The 24399-nt window shown below is 38.3% G+C and overlaps 1 protein-coding gene across 2 annotated transcripts; it reads right to left on the bottom strand.

The window, feature by feature from the left end:
• Positions 1-576: 576 nt before the first annotated feature.
• LOC140823008 (protein STICHEL-like 2) lies at positions 577-5823 on the bottom strand. Of its 2 annotated transcripts, none has more exons than XM_073184056.1 (9): positions 5672-5823; positions 5126-5206; positions 3021-4746; positions 2723-2942; positions 2472-2654; positions 2150-2365; positions 1033-1573; positions 902-958; positions 577-819 (listed from the first exon to the last, which is right to left on the bottom strand). In XM_073184056.1, the coding sequence occupies exons 3-9, from the start codon at positions 4662-4664 to the stop codon at positions 726-728; spliced, it is 2955 nt and encodes a 984-aa protein (XP_073040157.1). In that variant the 5' UTR covers positions 4665-4746; positions 5126-5206; positions 5672-5823; the 3' UTR covers positions 577-725. The 2 variants fall into 2 exon arrangements, with proteins under 2 accessions (XP_073040157.1, XP_073040158.1); XM_073184057.1 differs by lacking the exon at positions 5672-5823 and adding an exon at positions 5425-5592.
• Between the last annotated feature and the right edge of the window lie 18576 nt (positions 5824-24399).

Below are 24399 nucleotides of genomic sequence, written 5' to 3'. Positions count from 1 at the left end.
TAATTTTTCTATTGCAAAATTAGAGTAGATCTACGTAGTTGGTGGTGAACCTTATTTTGAAGGAAAGAAGGAAGCTTGTAGATTGTCACCCTTGAAGAGCTTAGTTGTTTATCAACTAAGTTGGAGCCAAACATCAATCTTTTGTGATTCATAGGTATATCTTCTAAACACACTATGAATGTCATATTTTGTATTTTTGTATTTGCTACACATTATAGGCTTAGGGTGTTCGAAATTTTCATGCTAGAAAATTATTTTGAAACTTCCGTTGCGCATTTGAACACCTTAATCGATCCCCTTTCAAATCACATGAATATACAGATAAAAAAAATAACAAACAATGAATTAATGAATTATATTAAAATAAAGATTGTTTATTGCGATTGAGTCAATAAATTCATTAGTCAACAGTTGACTTACAGGCATCTATTTTAACACCTAAAATATAACATACAAGTTAATTTTAAATTTTATTATAATAATTGTTTTTATTTCGACAAACCATCAACATCTATCTGGTCATGTTATGCTGCTTTCATGTATTAATTTTATTTTATGCCAACAGCATGTCATCGATATTTTTTAAATTCCAATGTGTTTACTTAGCTGTCTCCGAAAACCCCAATAAAAACAACCGAGGTTACAAATTTTCTTCAACTTTCTATGGATCAAATCTCCATTCAAGGAACAAATCTGAGTTATTTACAGCACTCAGATAAAATATACTAGATAAATGGAGTATATGATGAAACTTTGCAGCTGCATAGGCTACAATCCACCAGGCACTCATTCGGCGGTTGATGTCTCAGCTTCCACACCAGAACAATCATGGCATTTCTTCGGTCATTTATCACAATTCCCTCACAAAAACGAAAGGTTTGCAAAAGAACTGATAGATGCCTTACGGAAAGGGAATTTGGCCGCTCTCCAACAAGGCAATTTCCAAGGCTTCCTCGATCTGCAAACAACATAAACAAGTTGCATTAAAGAATCACGTTCAGTATATATATAGTCTTCAAGTTTGACATATACCTTAGCAGAATATCTGGCTTCAAGATCATTGAATCCGGGCATCCGCTGTTGATTTCCTTGTTCACAGGAACAACACCTATTCGACTCTTTCTTTCAGTGATACGAGGCAATGCTCTCTGGGGCCTGGGGGTATCTACACTAATGCTTAGAGCATTTCCATCAGTGTTCCGTATGGTCTTCACCATCTCTTCTCCATGGCAACATGTGAATGAGATTCGAGACTCGCACTCATGTGAACACATCTCAACACACTTATTGCTAGGCCTGATTATTGGAGTCAAATCAAAACTTTCCCGAGGATTACTTCCATTTTCTGCCGAAAACTCCGACCTAAGATGCACTCTACGTGAGCAACTGAAAAAACTGAAAGATGGCTTCTTGAACGTTACATGTTTGTTTGTAGCATTATTGGCAAGATTTATTCTCAGTTCCACATTATAACCGAGCAAATGCTGAAGTGCACTAGCAATCATTTTCCATGACTTTTCAGTCTTACGTACATATTTAGGATTAGTAAACTCCAACTCTGCCACTGCTATGCCTGGGAAATACACAAGATTTGGCCATGAGTTATCCTTAAATCCACATTAATTGTCATTCATTTACGTTAATGAACAAATTTGCGACCTTGCTGGACTGTTTGGCAAAAGGGGATTAACTAGAACAGATAAGCTTGAGCTACTCCTGCGACAGAAGATGCTTCTGAGTTGTAGAGGCTCACTCTAAGTAAAAATTAAAACGTCTCTAAAATCTCGAATACTCTCTTTGAAAGTTAACAAACTTGAGCATGTTTGAGATACACCAACTTAGTTATATATTTTAATACATTTTCTCACATTAAAACCAAATGTTTAAATTTAACTTCAAATTAATATTAAATGCATAAAAATTCATCTTCGTCAAACATAATGCCGCAGACGCCTAGAAATAAGTACCAAAGACCAACTTATTAACAAAGGGCATTGTGCACCAAAGATTTAGTTCTGGCAACCCCAATACTCCGACACTACATTCAAATCACTTGTCACAGAGGCACGAGCTTATGAGGGATTGGTCAACAATAGTTGTATATTATAATATTATAACAGTGGACACGGTGTGTGATTAAATAACTTACCTAGGGGGGTGAGACGAACAGACACCAGCTTTCCCCGATTTTGGAGGAATTTTTTAAACGAACGGGGCCGACACATTTTAGTGGCTCTCCTCCAAACCAACTCCAATGTTACCCTACCATCCCGAGTCCCTGTTTTCCCAGATACAGCATTCCCACTTGCAGATGTTACAAGATGCTTCAGACACTCCCCAGTTGATGATGTACTGCAGAAATCACCTACAAAGTGGAGCATGGTTAGAGTACTGATGTTATGTACCTTTCTGATACATGAGTGGCTTGCCCAAAATTTACGACTTAAAAATGTTTTTCGACTAGTTTTCACCTTGCGGGTGTAGTGATCTAGGACTCAACCTTGGATTACCGTCATCGTATGACATGTCGGCAGAACCTAACTGTAGAAGAGCTGCAGTGAGCCATGTTGTCTGGTTCTTGGACATTCTTAACTGTTTCTCAGATTCTGATAGTATTTTTAGTGCGTGACTTAGCTGTTGCATGTCAGCTTCAGCTGTAGCACATATTAACTCTTTTAGACTAAAATAAATATTCACCAACACTGTTTACAATAAAACTTACACTTGCGCATGTCAAAAAGTTTCCTTTTGACTTCCGATACACCTACAGGGCATTTGCCTGCAAGAATATCCATTATGAGATTTGCCAATTGTGACACAAGTTGCAACGGATCTATCCGCAATCTCATCAACTCTCTGGCTCTTATGACTGTATTTGAAGCATCAGATGATAATGCCAAATACAACAAATCCAGCAACTCATCATCAGATACAACTCCATTCTAAGCCACCAAACATGAAGTTAGACTGGATCCCAACAAGGTGTAGAAAAATAATCAACAAAAGAATTAAACACTCACTGCTTCATAAACCAATGGCACATTAATCTTTTTTCCGAGCAAACTCAACTGATCAAGCATCATCTCTGCTTCACGCAGCGAACCATTTGACTTAGTAGCAACTAAGTTTAGTGCATCCCGATCAAATTCAAAACCTTCTTTTGCACATATTTTTTCTAACCTGATGGCGATGTCAACATCTTTTAGCTTCTGAAAATAGTATTTCTGAGATTTAGTTATTGCACAACGAGGCAGCTTATCAAGTTCAGGAGTGACCATAATGAAAACAAGTTGTCGAGGAAGTTCCTCGAGCTTGTTCATTATGGTAGCCCATGTTTCCCCTCGCAACAAGTGGCACTCATCTATAATATAAACCTTAAATCGTGAGAAAACTGGAGGGATATCTGCATCCTTAATAAGAATCCGTAACTTTTCTGCTCTGTTGATTTTTGCAGAATCCACTTCCCTGACATCTAGACTCTTTCCAGATAAGAGTAATATGCAATCATGGCACAAGCCACACGGTTTATCAAACTCAGGAGAGAGACAATTTAGCGCAGCAGCAAATATCCTTGATGCGGATGTCTTACCTATTCCACGTGGACCATGAAACAGATACGAGGAAGCTATCTGACCTTGAGAGATGGCATTCAAAAGAGACCTTGTCACCATGTTTTGCCCCACCAAGTCATTAAATGATTTTGGAAGAAACTTTTGACAGAGATTCCTAGGACTATCCGGATACCAGGAAAAATCTTCACTCTTGCACTTCCAATCCAGGTTCTCTTCAGTTGATAGTGCTTGCCCTGAATTTTCCAACAAAAGAATTTGTTCTTCCACTTCATGAGGAACATTAGAATCCCTAAGTTTCAAGGTCCTTGACCAACAGCTGTTAATCCCACATCCTTGATGACCAAACTCCGTTACACCACCATCTTTATTTCCAGCTAATGACCGTCGGTGCCTCGAAACTTCCCTCTTGTGATCACTAACAGCAAAGCACTGACAACCTACATGATCCACAATATCATCACCATCTGTCACTCTAGACAAATTTTCACGCTTTCTACGCAAGCATTTCCTCGTTGAGCCTCCAAAACTTTTCTTTTCTGCTTGCTTTGATGCTACTTCAGGTTCATCATGTGAACCCCCACCTTCGGCCCGGTAACTGGATGGTGTTCTACACTCCAATTCCAATTCTTTGTCTCTGCAGTTTTTGCAGTAACTTTCGCTCAATGTTGTGCTCTTACACCAAATTTCCTGGCTCAAGGAACTAGCATCTGAGCCATCAACACACGTGGAATTTTCAGTTGCCAGTCCTGTGTTTTCAATTGACTCTCCTAAAGTTTCTCGAGAGACTAATCTTGAATCAGTGCGTCTTATAACTCTATACAGCTCATCATCACTCAAATGCTGTTCCTCCCCCAAGAATAATCTTGATCTTCTCAATACAGAAAGATTGTTATCAATATTGCCTTCTTTGTGGCCATTTTCAACTCCCAAAACAATGGGATTATTTAAATTATTTTCCCAATTAATGCTGTCAACTAGGGAAGATAATTTGCTCATAGAGTTAGTAGATGGATCCCGCAGAGACCTCACTCTCTTAAGTGCAATCAGTGCTCTTGATATAGGAACATCAACAGAATGTCGCCGTACATCCATTGCTCAAACAAAACAAGTAAATTTTCTTACTGAATGTGGAACGTTTGTTATAGGAACCACCAAAATAAATTACAAATTCAACCTGCAACGCACAAAACACGGGGACTCAAAAAAGGTCATTTTCTAACTTTTATCGTGTTCTTTCCCCGTGCCCAAAACATGTATTTAGAGATGGGTAAAAATGGGAGAGAGAAAAAATGGCATAGTTGGCAACAAATGGAAGAAAAACGAAAGAAAGATTTCACAAAAACAGTTTACTAAACATTTGGATTCTCATGAAAGCAAATGCTATTGGCCTTCAGTTATCGTATAAACTTTAACATCCATAACCGTTATGAACTTTAATTTAGCACTTCTATCTACCAAAAACAATAATAGTAAATCACAACTTTGGCAAATTTCTAACAAAGAATGCTCAAATAACCATCCAAAAAAAGATAAAGAAATATGAAGCTACATACTAGAAATGAAGCACAATGTATCGCCTTTTCTCAGTCAATAACTCCGCAAAAGTTGAAAATTCCAGTGGCCAACATTTTCACCTGAAAATTTGCACAGAAAACGTCAAGCCAAAACTTACCAAATACACTCACCCACACACAAAAGGATAAATAAAAAGGCATAAACAAATGTAATTTTTTAATTAAAAATCCCAACTTCGCCATCCCTCTTACTTTAAAAAATTTTAAAAAGAGAAAAAAAAATTCTCGAAATTCGAAAAAATCACATAAACAAATAGTATCCAGTATTTCTCATTTACTAATACGTTCTTGACCAGTATTAAACTCCTGCATTCCCAAAGAACAAGGTGGAAAAAATGAAAGTTTGGGAAGAAGCAACACATGGGTTGCCCGCTTCCCATTTAAATACTCGGAAAACCTCAAGATTCAGACTCCAACCGAGATTTTAGGCAGACCAACCACGAAAAGACTGTAAATTTATGCAGTACAGAGAAGTATATACAAACACGATACATACACAGTCCCTAGCCCAAAAAGAACACTGACCTATGCAGTTTTCTCGGGGCTGGAGCCGGAGATGGTGGCATGTGGTTCAGCAGTAAATGTTATTAATGAGAAAGGGCGGTACACGCCATATTTCATTAAGATCCATATTAATTGTTTCTCATATTTTCATTCGAAACGAAAATTTTTAAAGATATATTGTCACATTTGCTGTTCTTTTTCGGCACTTTGGCAGTGGTTTTGGAAGCTTTTTATGTTATTTTTTTAGTTTCTTTTCTCCATATTCCCTCTTTTGGTTAGTAGGGGTAGCTTGGGAATTTCATATCTGACAGTTGCAGTTAGTTATGTTTGGCAGTGGAAAAGGAGCCACTTCACGTGGTGGCGCGTGGGAACACGCTTTGTGTTGTTTGGCTGAGCTGCGTAGTAGTCATATTCATTTGAGTGAGTCTCATGTGAGACCATTTTATGGATCTTATTCTGTGAGATGGGTCAATCCTACTCATATTCATAATAAAAAATAATACTCTTTGCATAAAAAACAATACTTTTTCATAGATGACCCAAATAAAAGATCTGTCTCACAAATATGACCAATGAGACCGTCTCACACAAGTTTTGCCGATTCATTTATACAGTTAAATTTTTTACAGAGAATTGGAGAAAAATCCACATTCAGAAACTCAAACTTGTGTTCAGTCCCTAGGTCAGACGTTTTTGAGCTGCATTCCCTGACACATCAAAAGCTTTATTTTGCAGTCCCTGGTTTTAAAAAAAATTCGTATCTAGCGACGGTTTAAGAAAAACCGTCGCTATTTAAATATAGCGACGGATATAAGTAAAACTGTCGCTAAGTATAAAATGCGACGTTTTTTATTTTCCGTCGGTAATAACGACGGTTTAACCAAAAACCATCGTTATTCGATCCATTTTACCACACACATTTCACCACACACATTTCACTCTCACTTCACAACACATAAAATTTTTTTCTTACACGATTTTAGTTTCGATTTAGGATAATTTTTTCGCTTTAATTTTCTGGTAAATTTTTTAAGTATTTCGATTTAGGGTAAATTTTTTCGCTTTAATTTTCTGATAAATTTTTTAAGTGTTAGTTAAGATAATTAATATTGTTAGCATATTCAAATTGTAAGTTTTTTTTAGATTTATTAAATAATTAAAAATAATTTTTTTATTGAAAATATTAGCGACAGAAATCACGAATTAACTGTCGCTAAAATTAGCGACGGAACTCATGAACCTACCGTCGCTAATTGTAACGACGGTTTATTAAACAGTCGCTAATTAAAATCCGTCGAGATATTAGGCTACTATGAACGGTTCGCTACATATTTATGCTCAAATTCTCATGTCTTATTCTCATTTGTAACCAAATTATACCATATTTTCGAGATATTATGCCTGAATTATTATATTTTGTGTCTTTTATATGGTCTTATATTTTGTAGACCAAAATCACGGTAATAAATTCATTTATCAACTCTTACTCATCAAATATACACATTAGTTAGTGATAAGACAACAAAATGTTCTCTACATATTTATGCAATTATGATCAAATTCTCATGTTAGGTAGAGTAAAATCATGGTAAGGAGTTGATTTCTCTAACCCTTGCTCATTAAATTGAGACACGGGTTTTCATTTTTATGTTAGCGTTTCCCCTCAGAATTTATGCCAAAATGTTTAATTTATGTACCCAATATAATACGAAATACACTGAAATTGTTGTGGTTGTATGCTGAAGTTACCCTATTTTGTGCCGGAAATTATTGTGCTATTGACTTGTGTTAGGTGGACTAAAATCATGGTAAAAAGTTGGTTTCTCAACTCTTACCCATTAAAATTGAGGCATGAATTTGCATTTTTATGCCAGTGGTTTCTCTAAAAATTTATGCTCAAATTCTCAATTCATGTACCCAATATAATACATTAAAAAAATATTGAAATTGTTGTGGTTGTATGGTGGAATTACCCTTATTTTGTGCTAAATATTATTATGATATTGAATTTTGTTCGGTAGATTAAAATCATGGTAATGAGTTGACTTCCCAAATCTTAATCAATAGACCGAGACACGAGTTTGCTTTTTTATGCTACTGGTTCCCCTTGTAATATATGCTCAAATTTTCAATTTACGTACCCAATAGAGTACGAAATATACTGAAATTGTTGTGGTTGTATACTTGAATCAACTTATTTTGTTCTGAATATTATTATGATATTTACTTTTGTTAAATAGCTTAAATTCAAGGTAATGAGTTGTTTCTCAACTCTTACTCATTAAATTGAGACACGAGTTTGCATTTTTATGTTAGTGGTTTCTCTCGAAATTTATGCTCAAATTCCCAATTTGTGTATGTAACAAACCGTACTTTTACTACTTGAAATTTGCGGAAAAATTAAAAATTTTCTTGAATGTAAATATTCATACGGTCGTCACTCAACATTCTTAAAAATAGATCTCATAATCATTCGTCACCAATAAAAATTTTGCTAAAAGAAACTGTCTCAAAATATTTCGCATCCAGATATTTAAAAATCGGAGTATTTTTAAACTTCGCATAAAACGTAAACATTGCGGTCCTCGGGTCTAGCCTGCCACTCAGTCCAAGCCTGCCCCTTGGTCACCACCTCCTGTCTCCTCAACATAGTCACCTGCATCGATCAAGTCTAGTGAGTCTAAAGACTCAACACGTATGAACTGGGATAACGAGTACTACGTAATAAAATCGCATGCAACTTTAAAATAGGACATACATAACTTGAAACTTGAACTTGCATAATAAACTTGGACATACGTACGTACATAACTAGACGTGCCGTCAACATAAACTTTCATAAACATACTGCATACTTGAACATACATAACTTCATCATTTTCTTAGAGGATGTTTCAAAGCAAGTGACCCATACATAATAAACGCCTGATCAGACAAACCACAGTACTGGGCTGACAGGGACGTATCCAATGTCATATACATGAGATCCTCGTTTATAATTTAACGGGCTGGTTGGTTCCCGTTCATAATTTAACGCTTTCCAACCATGATCTAACCCGTTCATAATTTAACGGGGTGGAGAGATCCTCGGCCACGTTCACCGACTTCCAAACCCATTCATAATTTGGTCACAAGACATTTAGCATACCTCAAAAACATAAAATATTTTCTTGCACGTCATACATACTTACTTGGCGTTGAGTGATTCGTTGGACTTCGACTGGGGTCGTTGCTGCACATACTATCATGAATTGACATGCTTAACTTGCATACTTAGACGTAGGTAACCATGCTCACTTACGAGTTCATTCAATTCCTTAGGACGTTCTAAGATTCCCATGACTCGACTTTGTAAATCATTGTACTAAACCATGACATCAAACCTCAAAGCATACTATAAAATTTTTCCCAAAATAGAAGGACACGGACCCCGTGCCTACATCCATGTAGGGGTCCGACCCCGTGCCTACATCCATGTAGGGGTCCGTGTAGACTCGGGTGAAAGGTTCGGAAAGAAGGGTGGACAAGGACCCCTTGTCAGGGTCTGTGTGGGGGTCCGTGTATACTCTGAAAAAATGCACTCCGGAAGGAACAAAGGCACGGACCCCGTGCCAGGGTCCGTCCGTGGGGCCGTGTACCTGGGGGACAAGTGAAGCTTCGGAAATTCTAAACAGGTTTCGCTTAACAGTCTAGACTCGCTTGCACGGACCACGATTCGACACCCCAAGACTCATCCTAGCATGCCATAACATCAAACCATATTCGTACAAAATCCCAAAGCGACGATGTTCACCCTACGACACATACCACTCAAAACGTAGCAATTGACACCAATTCGTTTCCTACGACTTCTAATGCATTCGAGTGCCTATCGATGCTAAACGACGTATCAATTAACATCCCAACATCATACTAATCATGAAAGGGGATCGGTTACGGTGACCGAAAGCGCAACGGAAGTTTAAAAAATAAAATTTTTATAGAAAATTTCGGCCACCTCTACTATATTGTGTAGCAAATACAACAAACACCAAATAATGTCATACATAGGGTGTTTAGAATTTTACCTATCAATCACAAGGATTGATGTATGGCTCCAACTTTGTTGTTAAACAACAAAGCTCTTGAATGGCATGAAGAAATCTACAAGCTTCCTCCTACCTTGAATCTTTCCTTCAAATTAAGCCCACCACCAACTAGGTAGATCCCCTCATATTTTGCACTAGAAAAATAAGAGGATTTTTCAAAGAGAAGTGTGGTGTTCCTCAACAAATTGAAGAACAAAAATGGAGAGAAAACTTGGAGAGAAAGTAAATAGTATTTTCGGCACTATTCATCCTAGGAGAGAAGGAGAGACGTTTTTTTTTGGTTGTGGGAAAAGTTGTGTCAAAAAGGTGCATGATATGCCTTGAAAACTCAAAAAGTAGTCTCCCAACCTTTCACTTCCCATGCATGCATATTATATGGTTTTTAACACATTAAAAACCATGGACTAAATTTAATTATCTCAAACATATTTGAGACTAATTAAACATTACTTGAATTTACCCAAGTCCCACTAGTTAAATAATTAATTTAAATTGAGCTCTACAAGACTCAATATAATTTAATTAATTCAACATTTGAATTAATTTAATTATTTTGGACTCTACTAGGTCCACTAGTGTTTAATTAATTCAACACTTGAATTAATTTAATTTAGTCCATAATAATGATTATGAAAATCACAATTTTCATATACATTATTCACTTGGCCAAATTTTAATTTAGGAACACTTCCATAAATTAAAATTTACATTTCTCTCATAGAAGTCATACTTCTATTTTTCTTTACACTTATAAACTCATTTATAAGTCGTTCAACACATTGAACTATTTTCTCCTTTATAGAAGTCATACTTCTAATTTTCCTTACGCTTATAATCTCCTTTATAAGCCGTTCAACACATTGAACTATTTTTACTTCTCAACGGGATCTAGAAAGCTAGTACTTGTGTGGCCCTCAATGGTTCATTGATACAACTAGCCGTGGGTTCACATCTCCATGTGATTCGGACTAAACATGTCCTTATACGAGCATACCCCAATTGCTCCATTCTTACTTATCAACACCTTGATAACAAGAATGTCAGAACTCAAGTCTGATAGTACCCATCCAATTATGTTAAACGCCTAGCAGCATCGCTTACATGATTCCCTAGGTATCAAATGATAGTGCCTGCAAGAACCATTCTATTATGGTTAGCGTACAGTACGGTCCCTTCAACTCATATATCCCGATCGATTCGACAATCATTGGTTTATCGAGAGTTGTCAATGAATCGATACTATGTGTCATGTCGTAGTTGCATCGATGGTGTAATCTATGAAACCCTTTTCATAATTACCACCATACTCTGGCCAGAGATTTCAACCTACTAACACATGATAACACATAGGATATCCATACCCGAAGGTAAGCGGTGAATCCCCGACTACAATGCATCGACTCCTATGTGTTTCGACAGAACACCCAACCTTGCCACCTGATGACCCCATGAGAGTCGGTAAACAAGTCAAAGTGTAATTCTAGCACATGGAGTCTCAATGTTGTCCCGGGTCATAAGGACTAATTCTGTACAACCATAAACTAGGACATTTCCACTCGATAAGTGAGAACCACTTGGAAAGTCCTTTTATGGAGGGTTGCTCAGTGCACTCTACAAGGAGCACCTATCTGCATGTTCGGACATCACAATGTCCCCTACCAATGAAACATGGTACTCACATCGCATATACTAGTCTCGAACTCTAGCGGCCTATATCCTTCTTGGTGGCGGCTGAATCGACTAGGAACCGTTTAGAATATACAGTATTACAAATATGAGTTTCATGATACTCATCATATGAGCATCTCATATTCTTTCTACTATTTGTATATTCAAGGGCTTTATCTATGCAACTAGCATGGGTATACAGATAAAGATGTGCCAAAATAATAATATGAAATACTACTAAAATAAAGATTGCTTATACATAGAGTTTCATTGTGAACACTCAGCCAACACTTGGCTCGACGGGCACCTACTCTAACAATCTACCACTTGCACTAGAGCCAACTACCCATATGCTTTAAACCCATTGATTCGCGATGCTTGACGAATAATGGTCCAGGTAAAGGCTTAGCTAGTGGATCAACAACATTATCTGCGGAGCCGACTATGTCAAAAGACACTTCTCTACTTTCCACAATCTCTCCGAGGATGTGGTACTTTCTCAATACATGTTTGGACTTCTGATGAGACCTTGGCTCCTTTGCTTGAGCTAAAGCTCCCGTGTTGTCACACAACACCGGGACAGGAGCAACTCCATTAGGAATGACGTCCAACTTTTAGACGAAATTTCTTATCCAAACAGCCTCCCTTGCTGCATCTGATGCAACAATGTATTCGGCCTCTGTGCTGGAATCCGCAGTTATTGTCTTGCTTGGAACTCTTCCAAGAGACAGCAGCACCATAGAGCATGAATACAAACCTAGAGGTTGACTTCAAGTCATCAATATCGCTTTGGAAGCTAGAGTCGGTATAGCCTTCCAATTTCAGTTCTCCACCCCATAGACCAAGAACAATTTATTGGTCCTTCTCAACTACTTGAGAATGTCTTTCACAGCTTTCCAATGTGGAAGACCGGGGTTCGATTGATATCTACTCACTACACTTAGTGCGAAAGCCACGTCAGGACGTGTAGATATCATCCCATACATGATGCTACCAATCGCAGATGCATAAGGAATGCTTTGTCATCGCCGCTATCTCTGCATCAGTCTTGAAAGACAGACTTGGATAGGGACACGCCATGACACATTGGTAGATGTCCTCTCTTGGACTAATCCATCGAGAACCGCTTCACGATGGTATCAATGTATGTGGACTGGGTGAGACCAAGCAATCTTTTCGATTTATCTCTATAGATCTGTATCCCAATACAAAAGATGCTTCACCCAAGTCCTGCATCGAGAACTTACTCACTAACCATATCTTAGTTGATTGCAACATTCCTACATCATTCCCAATGAGTAGAATGTCATCAACATAAAGCAGCAGGAATGTCACAACACTCCCACTGACCTTCTTATACACACAGGGTTCCTCAGGATTCTTAGTAAATCAACTCGTTGATTGTACTATCGAATCTAAGATTCCAACTCCTAGATGCCCACTTTAGACCATAAACAGATCTCTGAAGTTTGCATACCATATGCTCACTTCCGATAGATGTAAACCCTCCAGGTTTGAGACATGTAAATCTCTTCCTTAATATCCCCATTAAGAAAGGCTGTCTTGACATCCATCTGCCATATCTCATAGTCATACCATGCAGCTATGGCTAGCAATATCCTTATAGACTTGAGCATTGCAACTAGTGAAAAGGTTTCCTCAAAGTCAACTCCTTGTATTTGAGTATATCCTTTTGCCACCAATCGCGCCTTGAAGGTCAATACCTTCCCATCCGCCCCAAGTCCCTATCGGAACCGTTCCCTTAGGTGGATCTATAAGATCCCACACTTGGTTCGAATGCATGGAATTCAACTCAGATTCCATAGCTTCAAGCCATTTGGATGAATCGGCATCAGATAACGCTTCCTTGAAGGTCCTTGGATCACATCCATGGTTAGGCTCATCATGGCCCTCTTCAAGAAGCTGACCATACCTCATAGGTGGTCTCGAGACTCTCTCGGATCTTTTAGGAGCTTGTATCTCCTCTCTTGGCTCTTCGGGTGTGGGTTCTATAATTGTGGGTGTCTCTCGAACCTCTTCGAGTTCTATCATCTCCCCTTTTATATCCAATAGAAATTCCTTTTCCAAAAAGGTTGCATTCCTAGAAACAAACACCTTTGTTTCTTGGGGATGATAGAAGTAGTATCCAACCGAATTCATTGGATATCTCACAAAGTAGCATAAAATGGATCGACTATCCAATTTATCTCCCACTACCTGCTTCATAAGCAGGGCACCCCCATATTCTAAGATAAGAATATTTGGGAGGCTTACCCATCCATATCTCATATGGTGTCTGCATTTGAATGGACATTTAATGGAATATCTTTCAATTTTAAGTTATAGAGATCGTTTTCAAGTTCTCAAGTACCAATTAGACATTCATTCTTGTAAATGTTGCAAACACCTTTGCTAAATAAACAAGAATATCCATTTTTATCAGCATAGAAATGGAAACAATGTTTTTCACAAAATTAGGTACAAACAAAACATCTCATAAAATTAACTTAAAATCATTGTTCAACAATAAGTAAAAATTTCTTAAGGTCTTGGCAGCAACTCTTGCTCCATAGCCATTCTCAAGAAGGTCTCACCTTACCCTAAGCTACCTACTTCTTCCCATCACCTGTAACCCATTACAGAGATGTGTCATAACCAGTATCTAATACCCAAGAAGTAGAGTTAATTGAAATGTTTACTTCAATTTAGAACATACCGTTTCCAGAACTCTTCTGGGCCAGATATTCCTTGCAATTTCGCCTCCAATGTCCAGGCTTCTTGCAGTGATGGCATACATCACTAGTCTTGTCAGCCTTAACTGGTGTGGCTGCCACAACGGGATTCAGAGATTGCCTCAACAAGGGCACGTTCTTCTTGGGACGTTGGAAAGAACGCTTCTTTCCATTCCCATGTGGATCAATCTTCGTACCAGATGAAGAACCCACATAAAGAACCAACTTCTCTTTCTTGATGGTTGATTCAAACTTAACAAGCATATTCACCAACTCCTCAAGGGTCGGTTCAATCTTGTTCATGTTGAAGTTCACCACAAAAGGATCAAATGAGCTAGGCAGCGATAAGAGCAACACGTCGGTGGTCAACTCCGAAGGCAAGATCAGATCCATGCCAACGAGCTTATCCACGAGCCCAATCAACTTCAGGCCATGCTCATGGACCGAGGCCCCATCTCGCATGCGCATAGTGATCAGCTCCTTGATGGTAGCATGCCTAAGAGGCCGAGTCTGCTCATCAAAGAGCTCTTTGAGGTGCTTATGAATGTCAACAGCATTCTTTCCATCCTCAAAACGCCTCTGCAGCTCATCATTCATAGAAGTCAGCATATAACACCTGGCTATCAAGTCATGGTCACACCATTCCTTGTAAGCCTGCAATTCCTCAGGATTGCAGTCAGTCGGAGCCTCAACAGGGGGCGACTCAGTCAGTGTATATGCTACCCTTTCCGAATTCAAGACGATTTTCAGGTTTCTTAGCCAAGTGAGGTAATTAGGTCCAGTTAATATGTGTTTGTCGAGTATTACAGATATCAGATTGCGAATCGAAGACATTGTCAATTTGTACTGAAAAGTAAAAACAGATAAATGTTGGTGACTATTTTAAAATATTTAGTAAGATATGAAGTTTGGACTTTTACTTCATAAATATTTGCTCCCACTGTTTTGACATCTTTCACTACCCTCTAGTGAAAACAGGAAACTCCTTTCCTCAGTAGGTACGTAAGGTCCAATTAGCGAATTATGATCCCGAATAATATCAGCCAATCTAAATTCCTAAAAGGTAGTTTCCAATTGCATCACAATGCAACCCTCTACGTAAACTTTTGTCTCACGTTTGATTAGGACCCAATAATATGACGTCGTTCATCTTCACGTGTCAAGCCTTACCCATCGATGTTGAACCTTGATGGACGGTCGCCATGAGTTCCCTCAATAATATGAGCCGAAATCATGGGAGTTCCACGTAGTTCACATCACCATGTCAATGGATGTCACAGCTTTCCGGCACCCAAAGCTTCCCCAATAATATGAGCCGAGCCCGAGTACGGGTAGCGTTCATCATGCATCCATTGTCGATGAAAGACATGGAAATTATAAACAAATTTATAATTCCCCTTTTCGGGCTTGATATTAATTTTGAATCTTATTCAAAATGAGGGTTTTTAATTTTGAAAGGTCTCATCATTAATTTTATTTTAAAAGCTCGCCATGTTTGATCGTATGTTTGCCGGATTCATGCAACTTTGTTATTATCATAATAATAACGCACATACTCATTATTTATAACATATCATGCATATATTATAAACAGTAAACAAAACAAGGATGATCAATCGCCCCAATACTAATGGCCCGTGTGAGCTAAACACGGGCCTAGGTCCAATCCTAGGGTAAATGCACGGGATGCAAATGCAACTATTACATTAGCTTCCAATATTTACATGTCTTCGATCTTCATAATCATCATGGCCACCATCTTCCAATCTTGATCATCCACTATACTAATATTTACAAATAAATATCCATGGCAAATAGGGATACATCTCATGGGGTGGGAACGGGCCATAAACCAAGCCCACTTTAAATTTGATAATTATTACAATCATTCAACACAAAATATCCTAGCATACACCTAGCAAATTGGGCTTGGGCTTTTGATCATCTTTCATGCATAATATCACATATCATACACCACCAATTAATTATCACAATAATTAATTGATCCAATATTATATATCTTGATCCAATCACTAACCGCCACGATTATAAACTAAATTAACAAAGTATACAAACACCTTTGTCTACTTTCCAATTAATTTATTTATAACCGAATTTCTTATAAATCACAATTTACTATAAATAATTAAAGTCCAACTTCAATTATTTATTTTATGAGAAAAATTTGCAACTTTTGTAATTTTAAACTTAAGGGCCCAAAAACTTATTTTTCACCAAAAACATTTTTGGCCCATTTAAAATTCACAAACATGTTAGCCATCCAATGGCCCAACAACTCAAGGCCCATGACACTTTGATATTCCAAAACACTTTTGGAAACCCTAGCCGTCATCGCCGTCGCCGGATTCCGGCAACAAAATTTTTTTTTTTTATTTTAAAACAAGGGGCTGTTCGGGCAGCCCTCGGAGCCCCTTGCTGCCCGAAACGGGCAGCCCCTCGGGCAGCCCGAGCTGCCCGACAAGGGCAGCAACATGCTGCCCGAAAAAATCCCCATCAAACCTTGAATTTTGTTGCAAAATTTCATTCTCATGCGGTTAGAAATCGACCTCAATATAATATCTTGTAAATACTACACAAAAACGTAACCATAGCTCGGATACCACTTGAAAGGGAACGATTAAGGTGGCCGAAAACGCAACGGAAGCTACAAAATTTTCGATTTTCAAGAGGAAAAATTCGGCCACCATGTACTAGTGTAGCATATACAAAAATCTCAACTTTCATGCATAGGGTGTTTAGAAGTTTTACCTATCAATCACAAGGATTGATGTATGGCTCCAACTTTGTTGTTAAACAACAAAGCTCTTGAATGGCATGAAGAAATCTACAAGCTTCCTCCTACCTTGAATCTTTCCTTCAAATTAAGCCACCACCAACTAGGTAGATCCCTTCATATTTTGCACTAGAAAAATAAGAGGATTTTTCAAAGAGAAGTGTGGTGTTCCTCAACAAATTGAAGAACAAAAATGGAGAGAAAACTTGGAGAGAAAGTGAATAGTATTTTCGGCACTATTCATCCTAGGAGAGAAGGAGAGACATTTTTTTTTGGTTGTGAAAAAGTTGTGTCAAAAAGGTGCATGCTATGCCTTGAAAACTCAAAAAGTAGTCTCCCAACCTTTCACTTCCCATGCATGCATATTATATGGTTTTTAAGACATTAAAAACCATGGACTAAATTTAATTATCTCAAACATATTTGAGACTAATTAAACATTACTTGAATTTACCCAAGTCCCACTAGTTAAATAATTAATTTAAATTGAGCTCTACAAGACTCAATATAATTTAATTAATTCAACACTTGAATTAATTTAATTATTTTGGACTCTACTAGGTCCACTAGTGTTTAATTAATTCAACACTTGAATTAATTTAATTTAGTCCATAATAATGTTTATGAAAATCACAATTTTCAAATACATTATTCACTTGGCCAAATTTTAATTTAGGAACACTTCCATAAATTAAAATTTACATTTCTCTCATAGAAGTCATACTTCTATTTTTCTTTACACTTATAAACTCATTTATAAGTCGTTCAACACATTGAACTATTTTCTCCTTTATAGAAGTCATACTTCTAATTTTCCTTACGCTTATAATCTCCTTTATAAGCCGTTCAACACATTGAACTATTTTTACTTTTCAACGGGATCTAGAAAGCTAGTACTTGTGTGGCCCTCAATGGTTCATTGATACAACTAGCCGTGGGTTCACATCTCCATGTGATTCGGACTAAACATGTCCTTATACGAGCATACCCCAATTGCTCCATTCTTACTTATCAACACCTTGATAACAAGAATGTCAGAACTCAAGTCTGATAGTACCCATCCAATCATGTTAAACGCCTAGCAGCTTCGCTTACATGATTCCCTAGGTATCAAATGATAGTGCCTGCAAGAACCATTCTATTATGGTTAGCGTACAGTACGGTCCCTTCAACTCATATATCCCGATCGATTCGACAACCATTGGTTTATCGAGAGTTGTCAATGAATCGATACTATGTGTCATGTCGTAGTTGCATCGATGGTGTAATCTATGAAACCCTTTTCATAATTACCACCATACTCTGGCCAGAGATTTCAACCTACTAACACATGATAACACATAGGATATCCATACCCGAAGGTAAGCGGTGAATCCCCGACTACAATGCATCGACTCCTATGTGTTTCGACAGAACACCCAACCTTGCCACCTGATGACCCCATGAGAGTCGGTAAACAAGTCAAAGTGTAATTCTAGCACATGGAGTCTCAATGTTGTCCCGGGTCATAAGGACTAATTCTGTACAACCATAAACTAGGACATTTCCACTCGATAAGTGAGAACCACTTGGAAAGTCCTTTTATGGAGGGTTGTTCAGTGCACTCTACAAGGAGCACCTATCTGCATGTTCGGACATCACAATGTCCCCTACCAATGAAACATGGTACTCACATCGCAGATACTAGTCTCGAACTCTAGCGGCCTATATCCTTCTCAGTGGCGGCTGAATCGACTAGGAACCGTTTAGAATATACAGTATTACAAATATGAGTTTCATGATACTCATCATATGAGCATTTCATATTCTTTCTACCATTTGTATATTCAAGGGCTTTATCTATGCAACTAGCATGGGTATACAGATAAAGATGTGCCAAAATAATAATATGAAATATTACTAAAATAAAGATTGCTTATACATAGAGTTTCATTGTGAACACTCGGCCAACACTTGGCTCGACGGGCACCTACTCTAACAAATCATACCTAGACGCAGCAACGATCACCCGTCGATCCCCAACGAAGCCTGCAACATAGAAACTTCAAGAACACAATTTTCGTAAAACTCGCAGTTTGAGCAGTCCCACGAGAATTATCATAACTCACTCAATTTGCGTCCAAAAATCTCTAATTTTATATCAAATCGAAGGCATCGAAAAGTTCTACAATGTTCTAGTTGAACCTTTTCTCAAAATCTCGACCAAATATTCTCAGTTTCAACCAGAACAGTAAAAACGTGATTTTTAGATCTAAAAAGGGCTCCAAAAGCGATTTAAACATGATTGCTCAAACTTCTACACGACATACACATGGTTTTACGCATAAATAACAACGCACGCATAATATGACATGATTGATGCATCAAGAACAGAATATACGTGCCTTTTGATAATAAACGTTACCGAACCGGCGATATCGAAGCGGAGATGGAAGCGAGGTTGACCCGGAACGATCGTGCAACGATTTCTTTGAGGAAACTCGACAAAATACTGCTGGAAATAATCAGAGAAAGGGGCGGCTGCTCTTGGGGGAGGAGAACCCTAGGTTTGTCTGGTAAAAATCTGGAAATAAACTTGTAGGTGTGTGTTGTGTGTTTTAGTGTGTGTAAAAACCTGTAAGTGTGTGTGAGTGTAGAAAACGTGTGTGTGTTTTAATTAGGAGAAATTCTAGCTAAATTAACTATTTAAAATACTAATTAAAGGTTAACACCTAATAATTTACTCAAAACTCTTCAATTAAAATGATTACACACCAATTTTAAAAGTTTAAACTCTTAAATCACTCAATACATAAATAATGTTTTAAAATACTAAAACTCTATAATTTATTTAAAATGCCCCATCCTAAATCTTAAAATAAAATACCACATTCTAAATTGCCAAAATCGTCACCGGTCTTTTCCTTGATCCCGCCTCGAATAATCGCCTGAAACATGAAACTCGAAAAACATTTTAACGTGCATCATATAAACATAAATAATTTAAAACAATGCATTCAAATAAATCATGCATGGCTTAAAACTCATTTTCAAATTAATTAAATGATTTACTAGTTAAATAAAAGGATGGGTTATACGTGTACTGAATTTGGGCACTACAGTTCCTCCCCCACTTATAAAAATTTCATCCTCGAAAATAAATCTTACCGAACAACTCCGGGTAGCGAAGTCTCATATCTGCTTCGAACTCCCATGTGGCCTCTTCCACTGATTGGTTTAGCCACCGAACAACTCCGGGTAGCGAAGTCTCATATCTGCTTCGAACTCCCATGTGGCCTCTTCCACTGATTGGTTTAGCCACCGAACTTTGACTAGCTTAGTCACTTTATTCCGAAGCCTACGCTCTTGCCTGTCTAGGATTTGGGTCGGTTTCTCCTCATAAGACAGGTCTGGAGCAAGCTGCAACGGCTCATAACTCAGAGTTTGCGAAGGATTGGCTAGATACTTCCTCAGCATTGAGACATGGAACACGTTGTGTACCCCGGCCAGATTCGGCGGAAGGGCTACACGATAAGCTAGTGTCCCAACTCTGTCAAGAATCTTGAAAGGTCCAATAAACCTCGGACTCAGCTTGCCCCTCTTCCCAAATCTCATAACACCCTTCATAGGTGCTATCTTGACGAATACGTGATCACCAACGGAAAATTCGAGATCTCTCCTCCTCTTATCAGCATAACTCTTCTGACGACTCTGGGCGGTCTTCATTCTATCACGAATCTTGACCACCACGTCTGCAGTCTGCTGAACTATCTCTGGACCGAGTTCCACTCTCTCACCAACCTCATCCCAATGAACTGGTGATCTGCACTTCCTCCCGTACAACTCCTCATAGGGAGCCATACCGATAGATGCTTGGAAGCTGTTGTTGTATGTGAACTCCACTAGAGGTAGTCTAGACTCCCAAGTTCCTTGAAAATCAATCATGCAGGCTCTCAGCAAATCCTCTAAAATCTGAATCACTCGCTCAAACTGACCATCTGTCTGCGGGTGAAAAGCTGTACTGAAAAGCGACTTCGTTCCCATGGCTGCATGTAAGCTCTTCCAGAAGGACGATGTGAATCTCGGGTCCCTGTCGGACACGATTGAAACTGGGAATCCATGCAGACGGACTATCTCCTTGATATAAAGCTCCGCATACTGCGTCATGGAGAAGGTCGTCTTCACTGGCAAGAAATGCGCTGACTTGGTGAGTCGGTCCACTATAACCCAAATAGCATTAAAACCTCTGACTGATCTAGGTAATCCAACGACGAAGTCCATCGTAATGTTCTCCCATTTCCACTCTGAGATGGGGAGTGGCTTAACCAATCCTGCTGGTCTCTGATGTTCAGCTTTTACTTGCTGACAAGTGAGGCATTCTGATATGAATCTACGGATGTCTCGCTTCATCCCTGGCCACCAATACAATAACTGTAGGACTTTGTACATCTTGGTACCTCCTGGGTGAATGGAATACGGAGATGCGTGTGCCTCTGTCAAAATATCATGTCTGATAGATTCACCACTAGGCACCCACATTCTACCTCTGTATCTCACAATCCCATCTGACACTGTATAAAGAACACTGCCCTTGGCCTCATCTTTCAGTCTCCATTTCTGTAGCTGCTCATCTGAAGACTGTCCTGCTCGGATACGGGCTAGCAAATCAGATTTGACTATCAGATTAGACAGCCTAGGAGCTCTGCCTTCACGATAAATCTCTAGACCAAAATTCTGAATCTCATACTGAAGCGGTCTCTGCGCTGAAACTGAGCGACAACTGCCACTTTTCTGCTCAAAGCGTCTGCGACAACATTAGCCTTTCCCGGGTGGTAGCTAATTTCGCAGTCGTAATCTTTCACAAGTTCCAACCACCGTCTCTGTCTCATATTCAACTCTTTCTGCGTGAAAAAATATTTGAGACTCTTATGATCGGTGAAATCTGGCATTTCTCGCCGTATAGGTAGTGTCTCCAAATTTTCAGTGCGAAGACAACGACGGCTAACTCAAGATCGTGAGTCGGGTAGTTCTTCTCGTGCACCTTCAACTGCCTGGAAGCATAAGTGATCGAGCAAAACTTGCACAGTGAATAGTCCCAAAAGTTGTTGTATAATTAAAAGCTCGATTTAAATATCGCAAGTGCACGATAGTCAAGTTATAATAAACGTAAGTGAATACGAGTATCGTTCCACAAGGACTGCATTACAATATCTTTATTTTCAAGTAAATTTCTTTAGCAACGATAGATTGAGTTGGTGATTAAACTAAAGTGAATTTAATAACTAAAATAATTAAAGTGCAAGAAAAAGTAATCAAGAAATCAATGATTAAATTGGATTAAAATCAAATGAGAAACGAATTTGTTGGGAATTATCAGTTCACCTACCGCTCGTGTTCAAATAATTATACTCGACTTTTACTCGTGCATTCGACGGAATTCCCTAGACTAATTAATATACTCTGTCGAGCTATATTAATACTAATCATAAACATGCAGTAATCAAGTATCCTCAATTATTTAACAGTTCATGATTGCATTACGTTCTATGGAATCCACTAGCTTTCATCCGGGTGAATTATCACTATCGACACGTATCCAATTCCGTATATCTACTAAAATTGTAAATCCGTGGTCTATACTATTCGATCCTATTGTCAATTATTCTATCGAAATCATCAACAACATGAAATAATCAAAGGAAGTTAGCTAGACTTCAATTGAAATAAGAAAGCACAAAAGCATAAACAAATCACTCATAAAAACGTCGCTAAATAATGTTCAACAACGAGTGCGGGGTAGGATCCCCTCAAATCCCAACAAATCTAGAGTTTAGCTACTAAAATTCATAATAAAAACCAACAACAATCTAAGAAATGAAAACTGAATAATAAAAATACTAAAGATGACGACGGATGACGGCCACGACGCGTGGAAATCTCGAGGTCTTCGAAATCTCCTTTGCTCCTAGCCTCTTCTCCAAGAAAAAATGCTGAAAATAATGATGATAGATTAAAAAACGGCGCCCCAATCTCGTGTATTAGGTCTAGGTATCTGATAGAGTCCACAAACTTGGAAACAAATCTTCTTGGATCTCGTCGCTCGCTAGGGCGGTCAAAAGTGTCCGCCCTAGCGAGATACTTCGAATAAGTTTCTCGACCATGTCCTTGGTTTCGCTGGGGCGGTCACTTTTGACCGCCCTAGCGAGAGACTTCGAATAAAACTCCTCGGCAAGACTAAAATGCTCGCTGGGGCGGTCACTTTTGACCGCCCTAGCGAGGTACTTCGAATAAGCTGCTCAATTCCTATCCACTTTTTTGCTCAATTCCTACCAAATGACCACAAAAATACACGAGATCAGTCATATTCTAAATAATGCTAAATAATTGCTAAATTAACTAAAACAAACTAATATGATGCATGAATGCGACTCAAAACCAACACTAAAAACACGTAAAAACGAGTCCTATCAACCCCCTCATACTAACCTTTTGCTCGCCCTCGAGTAAAATAGGTTAAAGCACGAGATACTAACAAACTCAACAACCACAAAATTACTCAAACAAGAAATAACTAACACAAGTAAATGTCAATGGTGAGTTAACAACGTTTATGTTCATGCCTCAGTTTACTTTCCCACTACCAATCAAGTCAACTCGCAACCGAATACTCATTCTCATCTACACATAAATTTCGACACTAATTTGAACGTGTGTGTGTGTCATGATGGGTCTTAGTCATTCGTACTTCAAATAGATCAATTATCAAATCATGCGAGTCACTCGATTAACACTTCAATACAAGTCTCACTAGCATGCATCCCCGTGTCCATTCATCACTAGCTACAAATTGAACTTTATTCAACTTTTAAGTACAGATAGGGGTGTCGAAAAGGAGGAAAATAAGCTCAAGTGGCTAAAAGTTGGGAGTACACCGATCATTTTCATTGTGCAATCGTCAAGACTTTTCGTCTGACTTTCCTCGTCTCCTTACATCTCCAACTTTTAGCCTAGGAATAGAATTTCATTCCTTTTATTTCGGCTCCCCCTCACCTTACATCTCCTTCTTTTTTTTTTTTAATTGCACAATTTTCACACATGTACTCCCTAGGCTAAGAATATAATACTTTGGATCACGGCTGGTTAGGAGTATGACATTTTAATTCAGTGCAATGGAAAAGAGGTAAATGTAAAGTTCAAGGCAAATCAAATTTTTTTTCATTCAAGGTCCCAATTAGCGACTTATTTTCACGGGTTTACATGCCAAATCAACTCATAAATGGTGCCTTTCAAGTTAACCACACAAAACTTTCAAATTTCACCATTATTCCTACAAAGTTCTAGTCCCCACACATGTGTGCTCAAAAGGTTCAAATTTTGTACCAAAATTCATGCTTTAACAATCAAGAGTATCATTCACGAAGTGACCCAATCAATACTTTTGTAAACTATCAATTCAAATCATCATTGGCTCATAAACGATGTCTTCTC

Source organism: Primulina eburnea, chromosome 2 (genome assembly GCF_022965805.1).
Source record: "Primulina eburnea isolate SZY01 chromosome 2, ASM2296580v1, whole genome shotgun sequence".
Taxonomy (NCBI): Eukaryota; Viridiplantae; Streptophyta; class Magnoliopsida; order Lamiales; family Gesneriaceae; genus Primulina; species Primulina eburnea.
This window is presented reverse-complemented; position numbering and strand designations above follow the sequence as displayed.

Bases quoted from the DNA above. Each gene is read 5' to 3' on its own strand.
- LOC140823008 (XM_073184056.1), bottom strand. From the start codon at position 4,664: ATGGATGTACGGCGACATTCTGTTGATGTTCCTATATCAAGAGCACTG. The intron at 2,943-3,020 runs GTGAGTGTTTAA...TTGGTGGCTTAG, and splicing joins TGCCATTGGTTTATGAAGCA to AATGGAGTTGTATCTGATGA. The intron at 820-901 runs GGCATCTATCAG...CATGATTGTTCT, and splicing joins GCCAAATTCCCTTTCCGTAA to GGTGTGGAAGCTGAGACATC.